A 24,383-nucleotide genomic window follows, 5' to 3' on the forward strand; every position below is an offset into this window, starting at 1 on the left:
TAAAACAAAAAAAATAAATAACAACATCAATCATTGACACTATCTTTAATACTTTTATCTCACAACTTAAAGTTAACTCATCAAACTAAATAAGATCACTTTAACCAACTCTCTCATACAATTCATTCTCACTTACCAAATAGTACAGCTTGCAAAGGGGATGATAGAAGTAGAAGAGTAGAATTATAACCTAGTGAGGAATGACGCATAATTAGGGCTGATGTCTAGATAAGATAAAGAAGAAGAACAACAACAAAAAAGTAGGTACGGTGGAAAAGTAACGGCTCAACTTTGTGGTTCACATGAATGTCATGCAAGGGAAGTACCCGCGGGTTAACTTTCCTTCTCCAAATTGTAACGCACTATTTGTTCCACGACGTGTTAACTTGTCGGAAAGAAAGTTATTAGTGAAATACTTCTTCTTGTTCGAATCTAAATTACATATGTCAGATGAGTGCAAAATCAATCAATCTACATTAGCACTCAATACAATAAGACGTTACAAGTTAGACAAAAACAAACAATTTGAAACCTGATTCGAGTCAATTTTGATTTCAAGTGAGATTGCAGATTTAAAAAGGAAACAACTACTTGTGTCTCATATTCCTCTCTTCTCAAACATATTTTTATGTCCAACGGATTTAAATGTTTCTAAAATCTACGAAAAACCAAATGGTTAGACTAGATAGAAGCAGATTTGAAACGTACAATCAAGTAACAATACCATGCATTTACTGTTTAAATAATCAGATGTCTGATAACAATTAAAGTTGTTAGTGTTATTTATAATTAACTGTCTATTCGATATTGACATAGACTTCTATAATGAAATATATGTATCTTGTGAAAATGGAATCACATATTGACTGTAAACTATGAACTAAGTTGTTCAAATACCACATATATAAAGTATTGCTTCCTATTTTAAGCAGTTCCCTTAGTGTAATATAATATACCTTGATTATATGGAGAAAGAAGGTCTTATACTCAATTTATGTGGTTAAAAATTCCTTACTTGCAAATCCAAGAGAGTTGGATCAAACACCTCAAAGTGTCAAGAGGTTGGTAGAAAGCCTCAATAATTTGATAGTAACAAGTTTTTAGTCCATTGAATTCATAAAAATATACTACCAAAAAGGAACACGAGTACAAGAGTCATTGGTAATGTTTATTGAATAAGGAAAATGATATATGACTCTGCTCGTGCAAGAACATTATATTGTTTAGATGGCTAATAAGACAAGGGTATTTTTGTCTTTTTACATTTAAGGAGAGTGCAGAAGAGAATGTACGAGGGAATCCCTGTATCAGTTTTCTAGTGATAATGTGCAGTTGTAGAAAGAGCAGGTGCTCAGTTTATAAGTGTGGAGAAATCTGACATGTTGAGTTTGCTTTGACGTAAGAGAGAGGGGCCCAAGACCACCCAACAAATAACGGTCACGAACGTATGCTAACGTTTAAAAAAAGAGTTGATACCCACAGTTTCCTATTTAGATAGATAGAAGAAATTCGATCCTTATCCTTGTCTATGGTATTTCCGTCTTGCTAGCTAGTAGATAATAATCTTTTTAATATGTTCTCTATATGATTAGAAGCTAATCATAAATTACATGGGACCAAAAGTTAATACATGAAAGTAGATCAAAGAAACAAAAACCATATAAATCAAGAACTCTTTTGTTGGAAATTAAAAAACATATCTTCATTAAATTAATGAGTTGAGTGCGCATGGAACTCCAAAATTAAACCAGCTGAGTACTCCTCCTCCTCCTCCTCCTGCATATCTCTTATATTTCTCTCTCTATTTAAGGGATCAAAGATCTCCTACTTTCATATACCAAGAAAGAAGTGATTTAGCTATTGGGTTTAAGCTTAAACCCTTCAGCTAATAACCTACTTCATTTTGATATAGTGTTAATTTTGTGTATTAATTGCCATTGATCATTAATTTGAAGTTGGATCATATGGCTATCTCCTCTGCTCATCCCCATCCCTTGGCTTTCCCTGTTGGCATCTTAGGTATATCTTCTTCCCCATTCTTTGAGTTTTCTAATCTTCTATATCTTCATTTTTCAATATTGTGATTCCATGCAGGAAATATCATCTCAGTCATGGTGTACCTTGCACCAATGTAAGTCTTATAAATTTCTTCCAAACTCTTTCTAATGATCTCCGACTGTCCGGTTTAATTTTAGGCTGACAGTCGTCCATGCTTAAGTACTGACGGCCTAATATTAATTGGGTCAGACAGTCAGGCAGAGTATTACGGTTGTATATATGTATTTATTTACATGATAATTTTTATGTATATACTATTTATTTACATGATAGTTTTTATGTAAATTATTGCAGGCCGACATTTTATAGAATATACAAGAAGAAATCAACAGAAGGATTTCAATCAATACCATATTTGGTTGCTCTCTTCAGTTCCATGATGTGGATATACTATGCATTCCTCAAATCTGATGCTTTTCTATTAATCACCATTAACTCCATTGGATGTTTCATTGAGTCTTTCTATATAACAATTTTCATCATTTATGCTCCTAAACAAGCTCGGGTACTCAACCATATCGACATTCAAAACTATACATACATAATAGACTTATTGGGATGATGATGATCTCTAATGTTTTTTTCTCTCCATATATCTTTTTGTGGGTGGCAGATCCTAACTGCAAAGATACTTGTGTTATTGAATTTTGGGTCATTTTGCTTGATATATCTTCTCACCTTCTTCCTCGTGAAAGGTTCGAACCGTGTCCAAATACTTGGATGGATTTGTGTTGTCTTCTCTGCCTGTGTTTTTGCAGCTCCTTTAAGCATTGTGGTGAGTAATATATATATATATTAATTTAATGTGTTCTCTTATTAATCTGGATATTATTCTAGCAGCTTAATTATTAGACTATTATTAATGTTTGCAAACTAATTTTGATATTTGCAGAGATTGGTAATAAGAACAAAGAGTGTAGAGTTCATGCCCTTCTCCTTATCATTCTTCCTCACTATGAGTGCTATTCTATGGTTCTCTTATGGTCTTCTCTTGGAGGACATTTTTATTGCTGTAAGTAGTACTAGTATATATTTCCTACTTGCATATATATAGTCATATATATATATAGAATACCAAATATTATACTATATAACCTAATCATGATCTAGAGATTCAGAATTTACTTTGGTTTTGGTTGGTTGATAACATGTACGTCTTGTCTTTTCACCGGAGAAACCATTATCAAAATTTACCAAAAATTCCAAAAGTTGTCTGGAGATTGAGGTTCCACATTGATTTTATTTTTCAGTGCTTACCTTTCTAAATCATATCAGAGTCACTGAGACGATTATATTCACACCCTAATAAGATAGGTGCATAGGCCCACCGATTTACAAGCATATATAGTAAAAATGGTACTCGTTAATAATTTTTTAAATGCAAACTAGCGTTCTATTTTGTCAATATTGAAACGATTTAGGGAAATGATAGAGTGACTTAGAAATTGGTACTTAGAGGGTGACATATTTCCTTATTTAGAAATAAAAGCGGTCCCCACCGTAGTCAAACTTTGAAAAAACCTTGTCTTTTAGTGATTCCACATCAGCTGGGCACTAAAATGCCCAAAAAATTTGGGCTCTCTAGCATCTCCCAACGATTTAATACATCTATAAACTAGTTAATTATATTCACACCCTAATAAGATAGGTGCATAGGCCTACAGAGGTTTCGTCTCTTGTTGTCACATCACAATCTTATTTGTACTAATATTGCTTTAACTTTTTTTTAATATATATAGATACCAAACATATTGGGATTCCTATTCGGTGTTGTTCAGATGTTATTGTACGTAATTTACAAGAACATGAAGAAAGTTGTAGAAGAAGAAAAATTAGATCATCAAAATGGAATTACTACTTCAACAACTACTACTACTACTAGTATTGATCATCATCATGTAATCAGGCTCAGCTCTATGGGTAGTGCTGAGGTTCACCCTATTGATCTGCAACTTATAGTACTCGATCACATTAATACTATTACAATGGGTCATCATCATGATGGTGATGATGACGATCTTGATCGTCAAAATATGCATCAGCAAGTGACAACTACAGATGATGATGATCATCAGATTGGTGGTGGAGTTGGAGAAATGCAAAATGAAGCAGGAGATCCCATATCAGGAGGTGAAAAATATTCTGACCTAAATTTGGTTGTTCAAGTTTAGTGGCTATATATACGAGTCACCCATGTTTATTCCCTTCACCAAGTATAAGAGAGATGTAGTTGTTGTTAGTGGGGACTATATATTTTATATAGTACTTTCTCAGTTTTTCTCTCTTCCCTTTTTTATGTATAAAACTATAAAATCTCAAATGATATGGATGTATGACCCATATGCATCCTTATGAGTATATTATTAGATCGTTCAAACTAGAAAGTATTTCCTTTAAGTGTAAGCCTAATAGTTTATGTGTTTGAAGGGGTTCATGGGGTTTCCTCTAAATTCTATTTCATGCTTCTCTAGTTTTCATTCCTACTCAGATCTATCCCTTAATATGGATAAGAAGCAGACCATTTTTTCTTTGTTCTACACCATCAACCATGAGGTAACTCCTCCACTTCTATGGGTTTGGTTTTCACGATATGTTGATTGGCCTTTCGATCCAGGGGGTTGTTCTAGATCTCACACAAATCAGACCGGTTCTTTTTTCTCGCGTATCATCTCGCCGGAATTGTTGATCGGAAAACCACCAACTCTTGCCGGTCATCTTTTGGAAGTTTGGTGCATGGCAAGCTCTATTTTCAAGAAAGCAACACCTGTCTTTCATTTAACACATTACTTCACAAGTGTTGATTTAAAGTACACTCACGCACATGAGTTGGCCTTCCACATGGGCCTAACATGGTCTCTACTTCACTGGGCTTACCATCTTATCTCAGGGGCTGTTTACATTTTATTTTGTTGGGCTCAAATTTCTTACCTCATGGGCACTCCTTTTGACCCAGGAGAGTACAAGATGTCTATGTTCTTACTCCTGTTGGGCCGACCTTTAAATACTTGCAAGACTAGACCCACTCGTTTGAAATCGCATGGGGTGTTTAATTTGGTTAGCACTAGTTCCGGTCGACCTTTCGAACCAGACAAGAAAATTTCAAACTCCCTGGAAATGTTTTGGGTTCCTCCTATCTCGGCAAGCACTGCTTTAGTAGCCTCAACTTTGACCTCAATTCTCACCAGATATGCTTCTCTGCCTCACCTTCCACCTTTTGCAGCTTGTCTGCATTATTTTGCTGTCTTTGTTGAGTCTTTTGACTCGGACTTCTTCAGCGGCCCTACGTACCAGGTGTTCGATCGCAATCTCTTCGGTTTGTGGTGGGACATGACTTCTCTATCGAGAGAATACTGGGGGGTAATCCTGGAATCTGTTGATTCCGCCTTTAAGAAATCGCAAGGCTTCTTTGAAGCTCTGAATTTCTTTTTCCACTTGTTTCTTCGGGTGTGCTCTGAACTGAATTTGGTTGTGAAGTGGAGGTCATGGGTTAGACTGTTAGTTAGTGGCTACTTGCAGGAATGGGAGTCACGTTCCACCAACCGGGTCTCAATCTGGCCATTTTATGGGGAGATGGTTCAGTTTCGTTGGTTATGGTCCTTTATTATCGTCTTTGGAGTACCAATCCTTTCCACTTACTATTGCGGAGAAGGATGTCAACTGTCGAAGACACAGAATGAAGAGAATGGACTAAATTATAAATGTAATAGTTGTTTCTTCGTATCTGTACCCCACTGTTCAGTGTTGTATCGTTTCAAGTTTCATAAATAATACAATGATACGACTTGTTTTAAAAAAAAACTAGAAAGTATTTATCATTTCAAGGAAATATAGATGATGACTATAGTATATATATAGAGGTCATTATTGTATATAGACGGATCTCTTTGTACAATAAACATGACCTGCTATCACATAAAAGTAGGTAGGTGATGGGGAGTGGTAGATTGGACGTTGTAACACAATACACCAGACCAATCAATCACTACTTTATGCTAGAGACATATATATATTCATCTTGTATGTATAGACCAAGATACATGTATTTCCTACCTTATTTACCTTATCGCATTTGACTAGGATAAAAGGAGTAACGTCGAACCCCTATATAAATTATAAAAAGGATATAGATGTATGATCAATATGCATCTTAATTTTTAACCGCTTTACGTTATTTTATATTATCAAAGCAGAAAGTATTTATCATTTATGAAAGTCCATAAATGATTGAAAAAAGAAAGTAGGCAACTAACTGTAGGGGTTATTAAACAAATCAATCTCTTTGTAAAATTACACCTCTCAGGTATAAACTAGCCAATATATACTACGCCAATCAACCACTACTTATGTTGAATATGCCAACAAAGATACGTATACTCCCCGCATCTTACTTTTTTATCTTACGTGTTTGAATAGAATAAAGGAAAAAATATAGCCTCGAGAACAATCTCGTCATTTATCTTTCTCGTCCTACAGGAAGTAGTAAAGTAATACTAGTACCTTATCAATTTCAAGTTTTCAACAAAACTATTCCCGCTACTGACGAGAGCCCACTGATGTGGTCGGCTCACATTTGTCCGAACATATATGTATAGGTAATAGGTGGATCAGTGAAGCGGCGCCAATCTCATCTTGCTCTCTCGTTTCTGTGTCCGTCTGTCTATTTGAAACAGATGACGCGGTGGCAGTAGACTAACTCCGCCTCCCGTGAAGCATGCCTTCTTCTTCTTCTTCTCTCTTTCTCTCTGACGGGACAAACACAAACTATAAACCCTAGAGTTCCTTACTCTCTCTCCTTCCTCCGTGAAGCCACTAGAGAATTAACAGAACCAGAAGCTTATCACCGTCGATCGTTCCAATTTATTTTCTACAGGTAGCGTTTCCCCTAACTAACAGTAACAGACAGGTCAGACAGTCAGTCACTTTCTTTGACCTAATTCCTCTTTTGTGTAACAATCACGAAGCTAGCTTTTGAAGTAGTATTAATTAGTGTTGAAGTGAGGATATAGGTGTAATTTTTAAGTGTATAAACTTCAATTCTACAGAAAGATGATGCTTGCTTGCTTTGCTTTGCTTTGCTTGCTTCATAGTTAGATTACTACTAGGTCTAGGTGTTCTTTTCTGGTGTTTTTGTTAGTAGTGTTGATTTCATCGTTTTTTTGGTGCTATTAGAACAAAACTAGCTACCATTTTATAGTGATTATAAAAGTAACTAAATTGGAAAGGTGATTCTTTTTCCCCCCCTCCCTTTCTTATGTCTTATCATTAGCTTAGCATAGAAGAAGTTGTATTTGAAAGTTGAGAGATGATGATGATTAGGAATCGAATCAATATCTGGCGTTCTTTCTATAATATGTGCCAATCGTATTGTTTTTGTTTCTTGAACCTCAATGTTGTTTTTTGCAAAAACAATCACATATATAGTTTCTTTTTTCTTCAACTATATATGATTACCCAACTTGTAAGTGTATGCGACTCTGAAATAACTTTCGTCTTCGTTATAGATTATCGTAAAACACATATAAACCAATTCTTGAGGTAAATTAAGCCCACATTCAGTTTAGTGGTAAAATGCACGAATATTACACTCTTTCAAGAAAAAAAAAATACCTGAGATCGAACGAGGTACCTAAGTTGGTTCCTGCTGTGGTTGCATGTGTGTGTGTGTTTTTGCGCGTGTATCAGTGTATGTGTGTCTGTGTGCTATGATGGTTAGGAATTGAATCACGATCAGGGTTTTCTTCGTATTCCTTTATATAAGATGTGCACATATTGGTGTCTTTTTTGAATCGTATTGCTTCTATTTCTTGGATATCAATATTTGCCCTGTTTTTTTTTTGTATTTTTCAGAACCAGACAGAGTTAGAAATTCCCGGAAGAAATTTGTTTGGGTGTTTTGAAGTTGTTTACTACAGGGTTCCAAGGATGAAGTATTTCAACCCAGCAAATGCAAAGAAGCTATTAAGTGCATTGATAAAGTAGATAAGCGCGCGATTAGTTGCAATTATCACTCAGGTAGGCATTACTGGAATCAATTTTATATTTCTCATGAAAACATTTGACAACATGATTATCACATTCTAGTCCCTAGGTATGGTACGTGACAAATTCTTTTTATTGATTATGATTACCCAACTTGTCAAGTGTGTCTGAAATTCTGAAAATAAAATAACTTTCATGTTTGTTCTAAGTCAATATCGGAACTGTCTCTTACTGATGATAGTTACCCCACTTGTTAATTCCTTTACTCTAAATGTTTGCTTCTTCTTCATTACTTGTTTTCATGCTTTTACCAATTACCATAATCTAGGGGGAGCACTGAGGAGAGGGGTCTCATTGACTCTGAAACACATAAAAAGGGCATGATCATCATGTAGTGGATAATTGTCATTGTGTTAGATGTCCCAAGCAAGGAGGAGCAGCAGAAGCAATATCACTGCATACTTGCAGTTAGGTTTGGGTCCTCCCCATCCCTCTAAACTTAGTTTTTCTCCCACTGTTATATATTACTACTGTTTTAGAATATTTGACACCATCAAATAAAGAAATGATTGAGCCATTTAAACCCAAATTGTATTTATGATTTTTTTGAACTTGTACATTTTTCCTCGTATACCTCCTATTCAGGATCGGGTGCTCGTCTTCAAATGTTGTCTTATATCTCTATGAGTTAGAAGCGTTCAAGATCCGTATTGATGTAAGACACCGATCTTCCTTTATCCTTCTTAACAAGAGCATCTCTTCATAAGATTATCACTTCAACAAAATGATATAATACATGAGATCTACTGATTGGGCTGGATCTCTGTCTTCGGTAACTTTTGATCAGAGTAAGGGAAAATTAGCCAAAGGTCTCGTCTGTTTTTCTTTTGTAAAAAGAAATATCTATCAACTCATTAAGCTTCAACTCCTCCTATATAAGATCTGTGTACAAGTTTGTGTATAGTATGTAAAGTTTGCACAGGATTTATGAATTTTGTGCCAAGAGTCCAATTTTTTTTTTTTTTTTTTGAGTCCAGGGGATTTAGGCCCAAAATAAAATTTAAAAAGAGATTAAGGTTCAATCTTCGCAGAAAATATGGATTTTAGTTTTTTTTTCTTTTGGAAGAAACATTGTTGATATATAATGTGTTATGTATGACACATATTGAAAAAAAATAAAGTAAGAAACTTTAACAATAAATAACATGTTATTTATGAAACAAAACAAGAATCAATAAACAAAAAACACTGTAACTTTGACACCTAGACATATTTTAACTATACTAAATGTGTTTTGTTGTAGAAATATACGTAACTGATACTAAATAACGTGTATATTACGAAGCAGATAGTAAGTTTGAAATCAATCGAAAAAATCTGAGAAAAAAAGAAAGTGAATCTTGGAGATTGATTTTCAAAAGTGAGTTTTTTCTTTTATAAAAGGTTATGACGGGTACTATGATTAAATAAAAATGATAGAGATCTGTTTTTTGTATAAAGATGAGTCAATTTAGACTAAATAATTATTATAATTATTATTTTGACTTAAAATCTTATATTAATATTAGGGTAGACTAAGGTGCTGTTTGTTTTTTTATTTATGTCTGAATCTGAATTGGCTGAATCTGAATTGGCTGAACTGAATTGGCTGAATTTTTTTACAAGTTGATGTTTGTTTTCTGAATCTGAATGATAAGATCTGAATAAAAATTTTGACTTTTATACCCCTAATTGATATTTTGGACAAAAACCCTAGACTTCTTATCTCTAATAAGAAAATAAAAACCCTAAAATTCCCATCTCTTTCTCCCTCTCGGCCTCTCTCTCTCTCTCTCTCTCTGTCCAGTCTCTCTCCAACTGCTGATCTCTCTCTCTGAATGGAAGAAAATGAAAACCCTAAATTCTCCATCTCATTCTCCCTCTCAACCTCTCTCTCTCTGTCCAGTCTCTCTCCAACTGTTGTTCTCTCTCTCTGAATAGAAGAAAATGAAAACCCTAAATTCCCCATCTATTTTTCCCTCTCTGTCTCTCTCTCTCTCCAACTGCTGCTCTCTCTTGAGTAGAAGAAAATGAAAACCCTAAACCCCAGCAGACGATATCTCCCTCTCTCTCAAAGATTAGAACCTATCTCTGTCTCTTCTCTCTCGAAGATCAAAAGCTATCTCTCTCTGTCGAAGATCAGAAGTTTTTTTTTCTCGCAGATCAGAAGACGACCCTTTCCATATCTAACGAGGTCTAAGAACTTCTTGTTAAGATTTTAGGGTTCATAGATCCGACGAAGGTTTTCGTCCGATTCGACTTCTACCAATACTATTATTACTGGTTTGTAGTGGTGATGGTGGTTTTGATTTGTGGTGGTTGTGGTCTGATATGTGGTGGTGCGATCTTGTTTTGGTGGTGGTGGTCTTTGTTGTGGTGGTGCGATCTTGTTTTTGGTGGTGGTGGTGGTGGTGGTGGTGGTGGTCTTTGGTGGTTGAAATCTGGGAAGGGGGAAACTTTTTCTAAAACAGAGGGCACAAGCGTCATTTCGCCCATTTCAGAAATTGAGTTTATATTTCAGACTTTTTTTAAAGTCTGAAAAATGTGGGTTTTTTTCAGCCAATTCAGACATTGAGTTAATTCAGATAACATTTCAGATTTTCTAAAAAAGAAAAACAGATTTTCTAAAAAAGAAAAACAAACATCTGAAATCTGAATTAGTCCCAATTTAGATTTCAGATCTGAAAATAAATAAAGAACAAACAGTACCTAAATGTATGTTTAGATGTAGATTTTTGGATTAAAAATCCAATTTTTTTTTTTTATAAGCAAATTTCAAGTGCAAAATGGGTATATGATTTGCCAAAAGTTTTATTTAAGTCTAGTAAAAGTAGGCGGTGATGCATCCATGACAGATGAATGGGTGGAAGAATATTCATCCATGTGTCAGACAGTTAAGAGAAGTTAAACTTGATGTAGTACTAGTATTGGGATTGAGAGGAGTAAGAGGGATATATCATATATATATATATACATATATAATGGTTTGGCTTTTATACAGTAGTTAACTCCATGAACGAAGAATAGAAACACAAACATCATCATGACTGAATTTTTTAAGATCATAATAATAGTAATAAGAGTCAAAGTAGTTGTAGCAGCCTTTTGACCAAGAGACAATACCTTAACTCCATACTTAACATTGTCTAATCGTTTTTAACATTCTTATGACAAACTTCCCCATACCCAAAATAGTCGGTAATATTTTATATTTTGTTGGGGTAGATTTTAGGCTAAAGTAAACATAATATGGCTGGCTATCGACGGCAATGATTTATTTGCTCTGGTGGGCCGTCCAAAGATGAGAGATTTGTGTCTTTGACTTTGTTGTCATTTCCTTTCCCTTGAGTTAACAACTACTACCAGTATTGATTAAATTGAGAGGTCTAGTGTTGTGGGACGCCAAAACTGGGGTAAGCAGAAGAAGGTGCAGGCGGCGGAGGAGGTACAGAAAGAAGCGGCGGATACCGGCGAGGTTAGGGGGGAATTGGGCTTGCTTCTTGGGTGGTTACTTTATACAGGGGAGAAAAGACAAGAGAGGACAAGAGTGTGTTTGTTTAGGAGAGAGAGAGAGAGAGTGGGTGTTTTTGTATTTATTAGAGGGCAGGAGTGCTGTCTCCTGTTCTGACTCATGTTTTGAGCACGCATCCAACCAACTCTCTCTCTCTCTCTCTCTTTCTTAATTTTTTTCTCTCTCTCTTTACTTGTGCTTGTCTCTCTCTCTCTCTCTCTCTCTCTCTCTCTCGTCATCTGACGGCAACAACACACACCTAGAGGCAAGAGGGAAACTAAATAACTATTCTATTCCCCGACGACGACCAACAAATAACTTCGCCGGCCGTAACACTAAAGCTTTTCTTCGTCACCAGTTTTATGACCAAGTGACGTGTGCTTTATCGTTGACTGCTTTTTCTCATTTTTGGTGGAGAGCTGTCTGCACCCTGTTTGTCGCTTTCGGTTTTCACCCCCCAATCCATACATATTTCCTCCAAATGATACTCTAGATATTAATTATTCTTAGCTCCATTTTTTTTCAGGACAATACGATTTTCATAAATAATGGAAAATTATGCTCCCAAGATGCAAAATGCTAGTATTACGTTTTGAGAAATTGAGATCCATCATAAAAGAAATATTGAAGAAAAAAAAACGTCCTAATTAGTTCTTATCTAAGCCGTTAATTAGATAAATTTTATCTTCTTCTTTCTTTATAGTGTTTACTATATTTATTTATTTATTTTTGTTGAAGATAGTGTTTACTATATGCATCTAAATGTTTTTATCCAACATTAGATATACTGATTTGGTGGGGTTCGTTTTCCCACAATGTTTTCTTTCTCCTAATGCACTTGCTTTAATTTTTACCCACAATGCGTATCTCCTTGAACACACATACTCTTAAAATATATACAATTTCCATGTATGATCTTTTTAGTCATCTTACTTGATATCCCTTCTCAAAATCCATATTTATGTTATTTTAGAATAAAACAAGTACATTACGAAAGTGATATTTAATGCATTAATAATACAATCTATACTTTGAATCTTAACTTAATTGAATTATTCGAAGATCAATAGATGGGATTCTGTAGTCAAACTTATTAACAACTTCTAGGACAAACTCTCATTTCCAAATACAATTTATACTTTTAATCTTAACTTATTTAAATGGTTCGAAAAACAACAGACCAAGTTCTATAGATGTTATGGGTGTAGAGGTTACAAACACTTAGATTGAAGTGTGAGCTAGAATATTTACAACAGTACATATTTGTAGGTGAAATCTGAACCAGCTTAAGTGGGCAGACAAGTCTAGTAGAGAGAGAGAGGAGATATATTTAAGGTCATGTTTGGCACGCAGGAATCGCGTGGGAATGGAAATGTGATTCCTGGGAATCACATTCCCGACTTGTGTTTGGCTCGCGGGAATGCAGGGGGAATCCTATTCCCGGAGGAATGGGATTCCCCCAAAATGGGATAATAGCAACCCCAGGGAGGGGGTGGGTTTGTGATTCCCATTCCCGGGAATGATTTGATTTAATATTTTTGGACAAAACAATCCTTGATGAAATATTAGAATGACTAATATTAAAATCGTCATTCTCATAATATTTTTATTAAAAAATTAAAAACCTAGGGTTTCAACCACCACCATAGCAACACACACACTCTCTCTCTCTCCCACCCATTCTCTCGCTCGAACGTAACTCTCCCTCTCTCTCTCTCTCCATATCTTTATTTTTTTTTTCTTCTCTCTTGCGCCTTGTTCATTAAAAATCGATTTCATAACGTTTAAAAAAAATTAGTCGAGACCTTATTTATTTTAAATAAATCTTTAAATACAACTTAAATTAGTGTATTACGTTACTATTTCATATCTATAACTTTGACTAAACAATACTAATTAAAATATATAACAAAGTTGACTTATAATTTATGTAGTTTAAGTAAAAGGATATAACCGGACTTTCGTAAAAAATTATATTCCAATTCCTACACAAACCAAACAACAAGTTAGGAATCCATCGGGAATGAAATTCCTATGCCTAGTCGAACCAAACATTAAACCAAAATAATCTGATTCCCGGGAATCGCATTACGAGAATGTAATTCCCGGAAATGACATTCCATTCCCGCGCGTCAAACATGGCCTAAGAATTTTTACTCTATAAATCCTGCGGCTGCAAATACCGTGAGCTAAAAAAATGAGCATGTTGTACTAAAATGTGTTGGCAATGCCAACTTGGCATTTTCTTTCTAGCTAGGCTAGGGCACGTCGAGCAGACAACAAGGACAGTAACAGCCGTTTATTTGTTAACCTCATATTCTCTCCTCCTCCTCCACCCTCCTGAAAAGCCTGTCCCTTTTGTCCACAACTTCTTCTCATTAGTCATTTACTCTCCCCTCACTTTTCTTTATTCCTAAACAGGCCCCCTTCCAGTTCAACAGAAAAAAAAAAAAAAACAAGCCCCCTTCCATTTTTTTTTTTTCCAGCATGCGCTGACCACTATAATAATACTAACCAAAAACACCCTTAATAAAATACTCGATCCATTACTATTAGTATAGTAGTAGTATTACCCTAACTTCGCCCCCCCTCCCCTCCTTAGTACTAAATATATATTAGTATTAAAATAGTCTCTCTTGTCAATACAAACAAACACACCCTAAATATTGGGACCTGTTGTTTTACACTCTTGCTCTATAAATACTCACTCCCCTCTCTTGTTCCATTCATCACTCATTCTCATTCTCACTCTCTCTCTAAGTTTATCTCTTAAATTTAACATTCTTTTTCTTCTTCTTCATTATACTCTCTCTCTCTCTTTCTCTGTGTGTCTCTGTAGAAAAGGAAAGAAAAGATGCATTACCAGCAGAGTGAATCATGGGGTACTTCTTCTTCTTATATAGACCCATTGGAAAGAATTGAAAGAGTTGCATCTGGAAGTGCTGTAGTTATCTTCAGCATAAGTTCTTGCTGTATGTGTCACGCCATTAAAAGACTTTTCTGTGGTATGGGTGTTAACCCAAGTGTATATGAACTTGATGAAGATCCAAGAGGTAATGAGATTGAAAAAGCTTTAATGAGATTAATGGGTAGCTGCTGCTCTTCTGCTGTTCCTGTTGTTTTCATTGGTGGTAAGCTTGTTGGTTCCATGGATCGAGTTATGGCTTCTCATATTAATGGTACCCTTGTTCCTCAACTTAAAGAAGCTGGTGCTCTCTGGCTCTAGCTCTTCTCATTACTACTACTAGTACTCATTTCTCATTTCTAGAGAGAGAGAAACGATGAAATTAAAACTACAGTAGATACACACAAAAAGAAAAAAAAGTGGTAAAATCTGTTGGTATGGATGGTTTAATTTTCTCTTCTATTTCCATTCTGGAAGTAATTTGTTTCTAGGGTTTTGTGTTTGTTAAATGATGTTTTTCTAGCTAGGGTTTTACTAGTGGTAATGTTGCAGATGTTGCAGAGAGAAATGTAATGGCTCCCTCCTCTGTATAGAAACAAAACAAAACAAAAAAATGTTAAACAAAAATTACTAGTTTCGTTCAATGTTATTTTTTACCAATCGTCGGTTTCCTTCAATAATTACTTATGTCTCTTTTGTTGTTTAAAAAGATTCTCTTTGAATCACTTCCTTCATTTCTAGTGAGAGAAAATGCTAATAACATGATGAGAGCAGCAGACTCGCCGGATTATTCCTTCCGTACAACTTGGTCCGACGCACCTTAATTGGCTTGATGAGATAGTGGCCCCATCAATTTGGTTCCATTTTTTGACCCAAAATAACGTGGGTGAATTAGATTTAGCCCAACACCATATCATTTATTCATTAGTGGAATTAGGTTTACTGGCCGTGGTGATTCGGTCGTTATAACAAACAAATCTTCTTCTCGGTGGAGAAAAGTGGTCGTCGGTTAAGAGTGGTGGGGGGTAGTAGGCCCACTTGCGTGGGGAGATGGATGATTCCCATCTCTGAGTCCCACTATCTATCCACGTAAGCAAAAAATACCTGGTGGTGTCCCACTGTCCCAGTACAATACCGTTGGCCTTGTTCAATATTCTCTCTTCTCGACCCCACTAGTAGTCAAAATAACAGACACATGGCCGCATATAAATTGGTTAGTTAGTTACTTAAGGGCTCCTCCTCCTCCTCCTCAGTCCTCACTACATTTAGAGAGAGAGAGAGAGAGTCTGAAGTCTATCACAACAACTTATTAGCTTTCAACTTAATTTTAGAGAGAACATGCATGGGGGGGGGGGGGGGGGGGGGGGGGGGGGGGGGGGGGGGGCGAATTAGAGGAGGCACAAACAATTTTCTTACATATTTTATTTTTGTTGGTCACGTATAGTTTCTTTTGAAAAAGACAAGAGAAGGAAAGGAAATGAAAATGATCAAAGGAATAAAGATCACCTGATGACCTCAAGTAACCAATCAATGAGACTTCTCAAGATATATAGATATATATATAGAGAAATAGTTACTTACGAACCAAATTCAAATTAGCTTTATTATTTATTATATGGAGGCTAGCTACCACTCCTTGTCATTTTAGAATTGAATTCTTCTTCTTCTTTTGATTTTCCTATTCAATAATGAATAATTCCAAAAAAACTAACAAGATTTGATTACTTCAATTGAGTTGTAGGTTAGTCAACAACTAAACCGGAACCATTACTTATAATCTAATTAATACAGCTTACTAGATGTAAAAACCTCTTACCTGAGGGGACTTAATTCTTCTTGAGTGACAAGATCACACTAGTGTCATCTGCATGCAGTTAATAACATTTAGTCTTTGGAAAATGGCCTGAGCTGATCAGCTTATTGAACGCACCCATCCATGATGAGTACTACTAATTAACAAAGTTCATCATTGGCCATAGGATGCCTCAAATGCCTGCTTTATGTAATCTCAAACTCAATTAATGAAATAGCTAGCTAGCTAGCTTACCTGTCTCATGATTGATTGATTACTTAGTCCTCCGGCCCAGTGATCATAATATTGTCACATACTAGTATATAACAATATGCAGCTATATTATCAGTTGTGTTGTTGGTACTGCCCCATGCTCGATCGGCACCGACACATGGATAGGACAGAGGCAGGATACCACCGCCTGCATTTATCAAGACAGATTCACTGCTACCCTATTAAAGATCAATCGAGATAAACTACTAATAAGATCCACAACTAAACCAGCTAAAAGTGTAATTAGAGTAACACAAGTATCATTCATCTAAAAAACCAACACAACACTACTCAATTACCATTAATATATATGGCTTGTCAAAGAACACATACCATATTAAAAGATCATCAAGAAAGTATCAACCAATTCGGATGGCCCGTCCATTCTTAACCTAAACAAGAACAACTCTTTTCAATTAAAATATAGTAGAACAAGAGTTGAAATAAAGCAAGGTGGAGTTGATAATGAGTTTCGTCATTGATGGGTGAACTCAATCGGAGTTACTAGTATCCCCCCCCCCCCCCCCCCCCCCCCCAAACAATTAAGAATGTATGAAAACGAGACGAACGAATAGAGTGGGAGGGATAATAAGGCTGGAATCGAGATAAAGAGGGAAGAAGGAATATCATTTTGAATTTGAAGAAAGATGAGATAATATTGGGCGCTCGGGTAGGCTGGGTTTAGGGCAGGGGTTTGCTATACGCCTATACTAATCATGCCTCAACGGCTCAACCCGCCTAACTTTTGCAAATTTCACATCATTTTGTTTTAATTACATGTTCAAATATAAGAATGTTGTATCACAAACTATTAAGTTTATACCCATAAAATTTTGTTTCATTGTTAGTAATGCTACTTGATCCGACAAACAGTGACTCGAACAACCCGACAAGAGCAAAATTGCACATGACGTTAGCATTTTCCCCTTGACTTATTTTGTCCTTGTTTCACAATCAACAATGTCTATTGGATATGACAAACAATGACCAGATTGGCCCGACACTACCAAAATTGCACATGACGTCAGCAAAATCGCTTTGTCAAAATATTTGGGCCACTTTTTGTCTGCCAAATGGCATTTCCCCTTTCGTCAGTCCTCCTACATAACTTTGTTTTTATGCGTGTCTTTTTCACTAGGAATTGTAATCAAATATAACTACTTATTACGTGCCGATCTAACTCCAAAACTATATATATTAAGTTTGTGGGATCTCCCTCAAAATTATTGGACAATTTTGTAAATAGTACCAGTAGCAAGAGGAAGGTATCAACATGCAAGTCCCACCCAAATATGTGGAAGCTGCAAACGAGGTTGAAAACTGAGACCCTACAACGTATACGCATTTTTAATCCAAAAAATGTAATTATTATGTCAAAATTGATTATTAAATCCAAAATATGAGATCCCCATTTTATTTTTATTTGGATACAAAACATCAACTCATGTTGTTTTGGGCCAAACCGCCCTTGCCGGACTTTTGAACAGAGCTCAGAATTCAAATGCCTCGAAACCACACCAAGACAATCTTACACTACCCAGAATTACACATATAATTATTCTGGAATAGAGTACATCATTATCAAAATACCAATAGGAATGAGCAAGAATAATACCCTAAAAATGGTATTCCGTCCCAAAAGAAACAAAGACCCATTTTGTGGTTACAGTATCACTATTGTTCAAACATACCTATCAACTGGCATACCAAAAAAAACTGGCATTCAAATTTTTTTTTTCTTTTTGCAGTGAGTACTTACGAGATATTCGATTTCCGGCGGACTCTCCTTCACATTTAAAGGTAGTCTCCCTATTTTAGTACAGTATTAATTTAGTTTTTCTTTTGTTTTTTTACATCTTTCTTCATCTTATAGTGATGAGGAAGGGGAAATGAGGTAGTTGGTATGATGGAGGTTCTTCGATCTTCTGGGGTTTTTTTCCATCCAATCTCACCAAATTGAAGACGTCTTACAGAAAACAAAGAGATATGGGCATCATACAACAACGTTGATTGATTTTCAAACGAAGATTCGCTCAAGAAGATAAAAGTTATGAAATAACTCAATCTCCATCTTTAAACTCAAATGTCAATGTTTTTTGTGACATTCATAATTCTCCTCTGAGAAACTTGGTGATGTTCTTGATGCAATCGTCATTCGTCTCTACTTCATCCTTCTTAGTTTAGTATCATAATGTTCACGATCTTTAGGATCTTCTCATTCGTAATCTTTAGAATTTTTTTATTTGTGACCTTCAGGGTCTTTTATTTTTGTAATATTTTATTATTTTTCCTTCACGTTATCTTTATTTTTGTAAGAGCAACTACAACGCGGGTCGGGCGCAGGGCAAAAATCAAATTTTTGGTCTGCGCCGGGCTCGTCAACGGCAGTCGGCTGGGGCGGAGCCCCAACCGATTTGCTTCAGTCGCCCCTAACATCCGCCCCAGCCGATTGCTTCAACCGCCCCTAACATTAGGGGCGACTGAAGCAGTCCCTAACATGACCGTTGGGTACCCCTCCCAGCCGTTGGATTTGGTCTAACGGCTGGAAATGGGTTCAACCCCCTATAAATAGGGGTTGAACCCATTCTAAATTCATCTCACACTCTCCTCATCTCTCTCCATTTCATTTCTATCTCTCTATTAATTTCTTTCTCTTTTTCTTTCAAATTTTTCCTATCTTTTCATTTGTTCTCCAATGGATCCATTTGACATCAACGAATTCGACAACCAAAGTTATATGGAAATGTTGTCTCCTAATTCTACTTACCCGTCGGCTCAATTAGGAGTTGATGATTATGAAGTATGTGAGGATTCTTCCGTGCAAGAAGGGTCGACTTCAACAAAGATAACTAGACGGGAACCGTATAAGCTGGATGAAGATATTTTACTTGCTAATTGTTATTTGAAAATCACATTTGATGCGGTTGTCGGAAATAGTAAAAAATATAATGTATTTTGGCAAAAAATATCAGATGAATATAATGCGAGTGCAAAGGTTCAACACACACTTAGAAGCTGTAAATCTCGTTTTAGTGAGATAAGTTCGGAATGTCAAAGTTTTATATCTAGTTTGAGGATAATAAATAAAGTTCCAAAAAGCGGGGAAAACAATTATGACCGGGTAATTGTTTCAAACTTTTTAATTTCTTTTTTCTATCTTTTCACTTCATAATATATACTTAATATATTTCAGTTACAAAGAGCACTTGAAATGTGTAAAAAAAATCACTATGGAAAAGGCTTTAGGTTCCAACATCCGGCAAAAGAGATTTTAATATCAATCCATCGGAGGAAAGACCAATTGACCGTAAACAAGCCAAAGCAAATGCAAGAGTTGGAGAACCATCCACACATTCTACTGCTTCAAAAACTCAGAATGAGGGATATTGGGAAAAAAGAGATGAAGCATCCCAACAGAGATCAACAACTTTGACGGAAGTTGTACGGGTTCAACAAGAGACCCTACAGGTTCAACAAGAGACCCTACAGGTTTAACAAGAGACCCTACGGGTTCAACAAGAGTATCTACAAGCAAATAAGGAACAGAAGAACCTACAATATGCGGTAGACTTATTGAGGATTGATGTTAGGTCTCTCGATGAACATGGTGCACGAATGCTTATAGCAGCGCGAGAAGCTTGGTTCAACGGTCAACCACGAGGCCCAAGAAACCACTTCTAGTTATCTTTAATTTTTCTATCGTTGTTTAATCGTATTTAAGTAGTTTTAAATTTTTAATCAATTATTAGTTGTAATCGATGTTTTTTTAATGGGTTTTTTGAGTTTACCCCCTCAACACTAATTGGTAATTGAGTTTACCCCCCTCAATAATTGATAATTGAGTTTACCCCCTTAAACTTACTATTTTAGGCAAAATATTAGGGTCATGTTTGGCGTAAAGGAAATGAATCACAAGTTAAATAGTGTACGGACAAAATAAGTCTTTATGAATCATATTCTTGACTAAATCTAACATACTAAGGTATTACAATTACTAAAATCACATTACACAATCATTACTTTTGATAGACATATTCTTTTTCCACACGCCATCAATCATTGTCTTAGTGTTTCTAATAAAATTGTAAGTTGAGGGGGGTAAACTCAATTATCAATTATTGAGGAGGGTAAACTCAATTATCAATTAGTATTGAGGGGGTAAACTCAAAAGACCCTTTTTTAGTTGAATTTTATTAAGTAAATTAGGAAATTTCATTTTCAAATTTTCGGTCTCAAGAGAGGCTGAGGCTGGAGCTGAATTTTTGAGGCTGAACTGAGGGTAAAAATTTTGGGTGAAAAAATGATTTTTCGACCTAAGACAGACTGTCATTGGACCTGCACTAACGTTTTATTGTAATTTACTATAGTAAATCAATGTTGTAGTCAAAAGAGTTAAAAGTCACAACCCATGTAATGTATTGAATTGAATTGAAAATTGTGATGTTACTCAACAGAAAAGAAATACTGCCACACTGAAAAATTACACTACGATTTCTTCAAAATCATAAAAATAAATAAAACAAGGTAAAAAAATAACCGTTGGAAAAAGTAGTCCCAAATATCTACGGCTTTTTTCACCGGCAAAAATAAAAAGCGTCACATCCTCAGGACTTTACTCAATAAGTCGGCACCCAACTCCCCCCCAAATCTCTGCCTCCGCCTCCCCAAAAAACCTTTCTCTCTCTATCTTCTTCCGCTGATTCTCTCTCTCTCTCTCTCATGGCATGATTCGACCCAGAAAATATCTTCACTCCAAAACATAGACCAAGTATAGAGAGAGACAGAAAAAAAAAAAATCTTCTAATTTACTTCTTCCTTTGATTCATCACTTAAAATTCCTAAAGACCCATCTCTCAAAATCCCTAGTTCATCATCTACTACCTATTTACAATTAAGGGTATATAGAAATTCTTACTTCTTTACACAATTTGTAGTTCAAAACCCTAATTTTATCCAAGTGGAAGAAGTTGCAGACTTAATTATTGGGTTTCGTCGTTTTTGATAAGGTTGGAAATTAAAAAAATATATATTCTAAAAATGGCAGCAGTAGAAGACCTAGTTGAACTTAAGTTCAGACTCTATGATGGAACTGATATTGGTCCGATCCAATACTCATCAGCTTCAACGGTTGCTATGCTCAAAGAAAGAATCATCTCTGAATGGCCTAAAGGTCTTCTTCTTAATCTTTTTATTTTGTTTCTTAATCCCATTGTTAACTACCTTTAATTTTGTTTTATACCTCGTTTTAGTTCATTTTTATGTATATTAGTTAGGGTTGATATAGTATAACAATACAGAGTTTCATAAGATTGAAGTTCGAAGATGAATCGAAATTGGGTTTTGATTATAAAACTTGTCTGTATAAAATTATATTCGAGTTTCGAAAGACATAAGTTTTCTTTACCAACTTTAAGTTAGGAATATGGTGGCTTTCTTAAAAGTGAAAAATAAATCATGAAGTGGGATGATGATGGTAGGAAGTTTCAGTGGTAAGTAAGGGTCCCCTCCGTTGCTTTATGAAGGGAAGTGGTGAAGGTCCATTATTGAGCACCGAAATATGGAACCTATGGGAGAATGGTTATGGGTATGTGGGGAAACTGAAATTTACAAATACCTTGTTTCTGAAGGTTGTAAGAAGCTTGGGCAATTATGGAGACGTCAATTTGTTCAAGTTTGAATGCGAGTTTCTTTTAGTTGGATGTTTGGTGCTGGATTACTTCATTTGAGCTAACTTTAACCCCTATTTGCGTTATTGAAAATTTGTAGCGGATTAGTGATACATGACAATGATGATTCCCTTTTTATATTTTTATAAAGTAGGTACTCAATTTAGTAAATGGAAGTCAATGGTATCTATTTTCCTTATATTTCGTCTTCTGAATTCATGGAAAGAGCAACTTCTGCTGATGAAAAGGTAGTGGGAGTGGATTAAAATTTTATCCACCACTAACGAACATGTTAGATAGTGACAGTATTCAACTTCAAATATGGATGTTACTATGTGCTTTTCTTTGGTGCAAGGTGAAAAGAAGAATAAGGGAGGGGACATACGAGGAAATGAGAGGTGATCAAATATAGAGTTGATTGAGGTAGTAGATTGATGAAATAGACTTTACTATCTAGGTATAATCATGATGATAAAACCTCCTTGACATATATAGCTGTGCTGAATGGGATGTGTTTGGTGCAGTAGACGATTGATGAGGGAAAAAGACTTGAAAACAAAAACTAAGGTGAACGGTGTAAATTTCAGTCTCCAAACTTATTATAGCCTTGGGAAGTACATTTCCCTAAAATAAGTTAGGGCTAAGGGAACCGCTGCTCTGTCTTTTCAGTTCTAACTGCGTATTTTCTTTTCGAAGTGTTGGTCAGTGCTTGATTTCATCTTTAATTTTGGTTATTACGGATGCATTTTACAGTCAAGTAGGATAAAAGAATAATGTGTTGACCTTGTCGATGTTATTCTTTCTATTTGGTGAAATATCATATATTTTATATGCTTATTGTTAAAAAAATTCTTCAGTGCCTACTAAAATTTTCCTATTTGTGTTAGATAAGAAAGTTACACCGAAAGCAGCAAATGATGTGAAACTGATAAGTGCTGGGAAGATTTTGGAAAACAATAAAACCGTTGGCCAGTGTAAAACACCTTTTGGCGAACTTCCAGGAGGAGTTATCACAATGCATGTTGTTGTTCAACCATCTCTAGCCAAAACAAAATCAGGTATGCCCGTCCCATTGAAATCTTCAAGTGTTCAGACATTATATCATGTAAATGGGTAACCTCCTCTAGATTGCTAGCTTTACTTCCTGTGCCTCTTGCTAAAGTATAAAATGTACAACTTACAATTTCCTACTGCTTAAGAGTTGGAATTGTAAAATGAAGTTGGAATGTTAGTGGAAAGGTCCTGCTAGTCTTAAGCTTGCATGTCAAGTGCATGTTTGCTTATAATTGGGGAATTCAAAAGAGTTGGGGTTTAGGGGTATAGCTGTTTGGTGCGCCCAGTTTTGGTTTGCGTGCTGTTTGAACTCGTCTTAGACACACATAGCTTAGAATCTTAAAAGAAATTGTTAATTATTCTTTTTCTTCAATTGGGAAAACCAAACTTAGGAATACCAATTCGTATTGGATTGACGAAGTTCCATAAGGCAGTAAGAGAGATCTAGAACGCGGTAATCTAGTAACAAGGGGTGACACTCAATTCTTGTATGGTTCTTGGCGATTCTGTGCCTCAAAACCTAGATACGTGTTTGGTCTGCTGAAAATGCATTAACTACAGTGACAACAACTATCTATGTATTGAGGATTAGCAATTAATTTGTCATTAACACGAATAAACTTTCGCGTTAAACAAGTTACATTTCAGTGTGAACTTGTATGACTCAGTAACTACTTATGAATTCTTGTCCGTCTCATGATATTTTTGCTGAATTGAATGGAACAGAAAAGAAGATGGACGATACGCCTAGGAAGAGCATCTGCTCATGCTCCATATTGTAAGAGCCAAAACCTAGTTTCCTGAGGTTGGAGGGTACCGTGATCTGTGATATCATGCTGCTAGTGGAGTTGCCGGAAGGAAAATCTTCTAGTGAAGTGTTACTACTTCCCTTTTCGTCCTTCCGGTTTTGTCTAAAGGGCTGGATGAACGTAAGGAAAGGTAAATGTGATATTTGTGATGCTAGGTAAGTTTGTATTTGTCTTTTATAATTACAATGTTGTCGTGAACTTCTTGCTTATAATCTGCTAAATGTTGTTATATGAAAACTTAAAAACCTTTCAAGATTGACATGAAAATATTAAACCAATTCCAAATATTGTGTTATAA

At 35.6% G+C, this 24,383-nt stretch overlaps 3 protein-coding genes and 1 long non-coding RNA gene across 5 annotated transcripts; all 4 read left to right on the top strand.

Annotated features, from left to right (window-relative positions):
- Positions 1-1,837: 1,837 nt before the first annotated feature.
- LOC147562818 (bidirectional sugar transporter N3-like) lies at positions 1,838-4,436 on the top strand. Of its 2 annotated transcripts, none has more exons than XM_086673198.1 (6): positions 1,838-2,019; positions 2,095-2,131; positions 2,353-2,563; positions 2,672-2,833; positions 2,951-3,070; positions 3,798-4,436. In XM_086673198.1, the coding sequence occupies exons 1-6, from the start codon at positions 1,965-1,967 to the stop codon at positions 4,227-4,229; spliced, it is 1,017 nt and encodes a 338-aa protein (XP_086529324.1). In that variant the 5' UTR covers positions 1,838-1,964; the 3' UTR covers positions 4,230-4,436. The 2 variants fall into 2 exon arrangements, with proteins under 2 accessions (XP_086529324.1, XP_086529332.1); XM_086673206.1 differs by having other exon boundaries at positions 2,110-2,131.
- Positions 4,437-6,659: 2,223 nt separating this feature from the next.
- LOC147562819 (uncharacterized) lies at positions 6,660-8,614 on the top strand. Its single transcript, XR_015236107.1, has 3 exons — positions 6,660-6,928; positions 7,906-8,070; positions 8,366-8,614. It is a non-coding gene; the product is annotated as an uncharacterized LOC147562819 (long non-coding RNA).
- Positions 8,615-14,398: 5,784 nt separating this feature from the next.
- On the top strand, positions 14,399-14,897 carry LOC147562820 (glutaredoxin-C1-like). The gene has a single exon (XM_086673218.1). The coding sequence runs from the start codon at positions 14,442-14,444 to the stop codon at positions 14,811-14,813; it is 372 nt and encodes a 123-aa protein (XP_086529344.1). The 5' UTR covers positions 14,399-14,441; the 3' UTR covers positions 14,814-14,897.
- Positions 14,898-21,100: 6,203 nt separating this feature from the next.
- LOC147562821 (membrane-anchored ubiquitin-fold protein 3-like) lies at positions 21,101-24,370 on the top strand. The gene is made up of 3 exons (XM_086673229.1): positions 21,101-21,727; positions 23,111-23,281; positions 24,003-24,370. The coding sequence occupies exons 1-3, from the start codon at positions 21,595-21,597 to the stop codon at positions 24,056-24,058; spliced, it is 360 nt and encodes a 119-aa protein (XP_086529355.1). The 5' UTR covers positions 21,101-21,594; the 3' UTR covers positions 24,059-24,370.
- The last annotated feature ends 13 nt before the right edge of the window (positions 24,371-24,383 follow it).

This window comes from Eschscholzia californica, unplaced genomic scaffold, assembly GCF_041429995.1.
Source record: "Eschscholzia californica isolate CP2 unplaced genomic scaffold, dmEscCali1.0.p SCAF_1, whole genome shotgun sequence".
Lineage (NCBI taxonomy): Eukaryota > Viridiplantae > Streptophyta > Magnoliopsida > Ranunculales > Papaveraceae > Eschscholzia > Eschscholzia californica.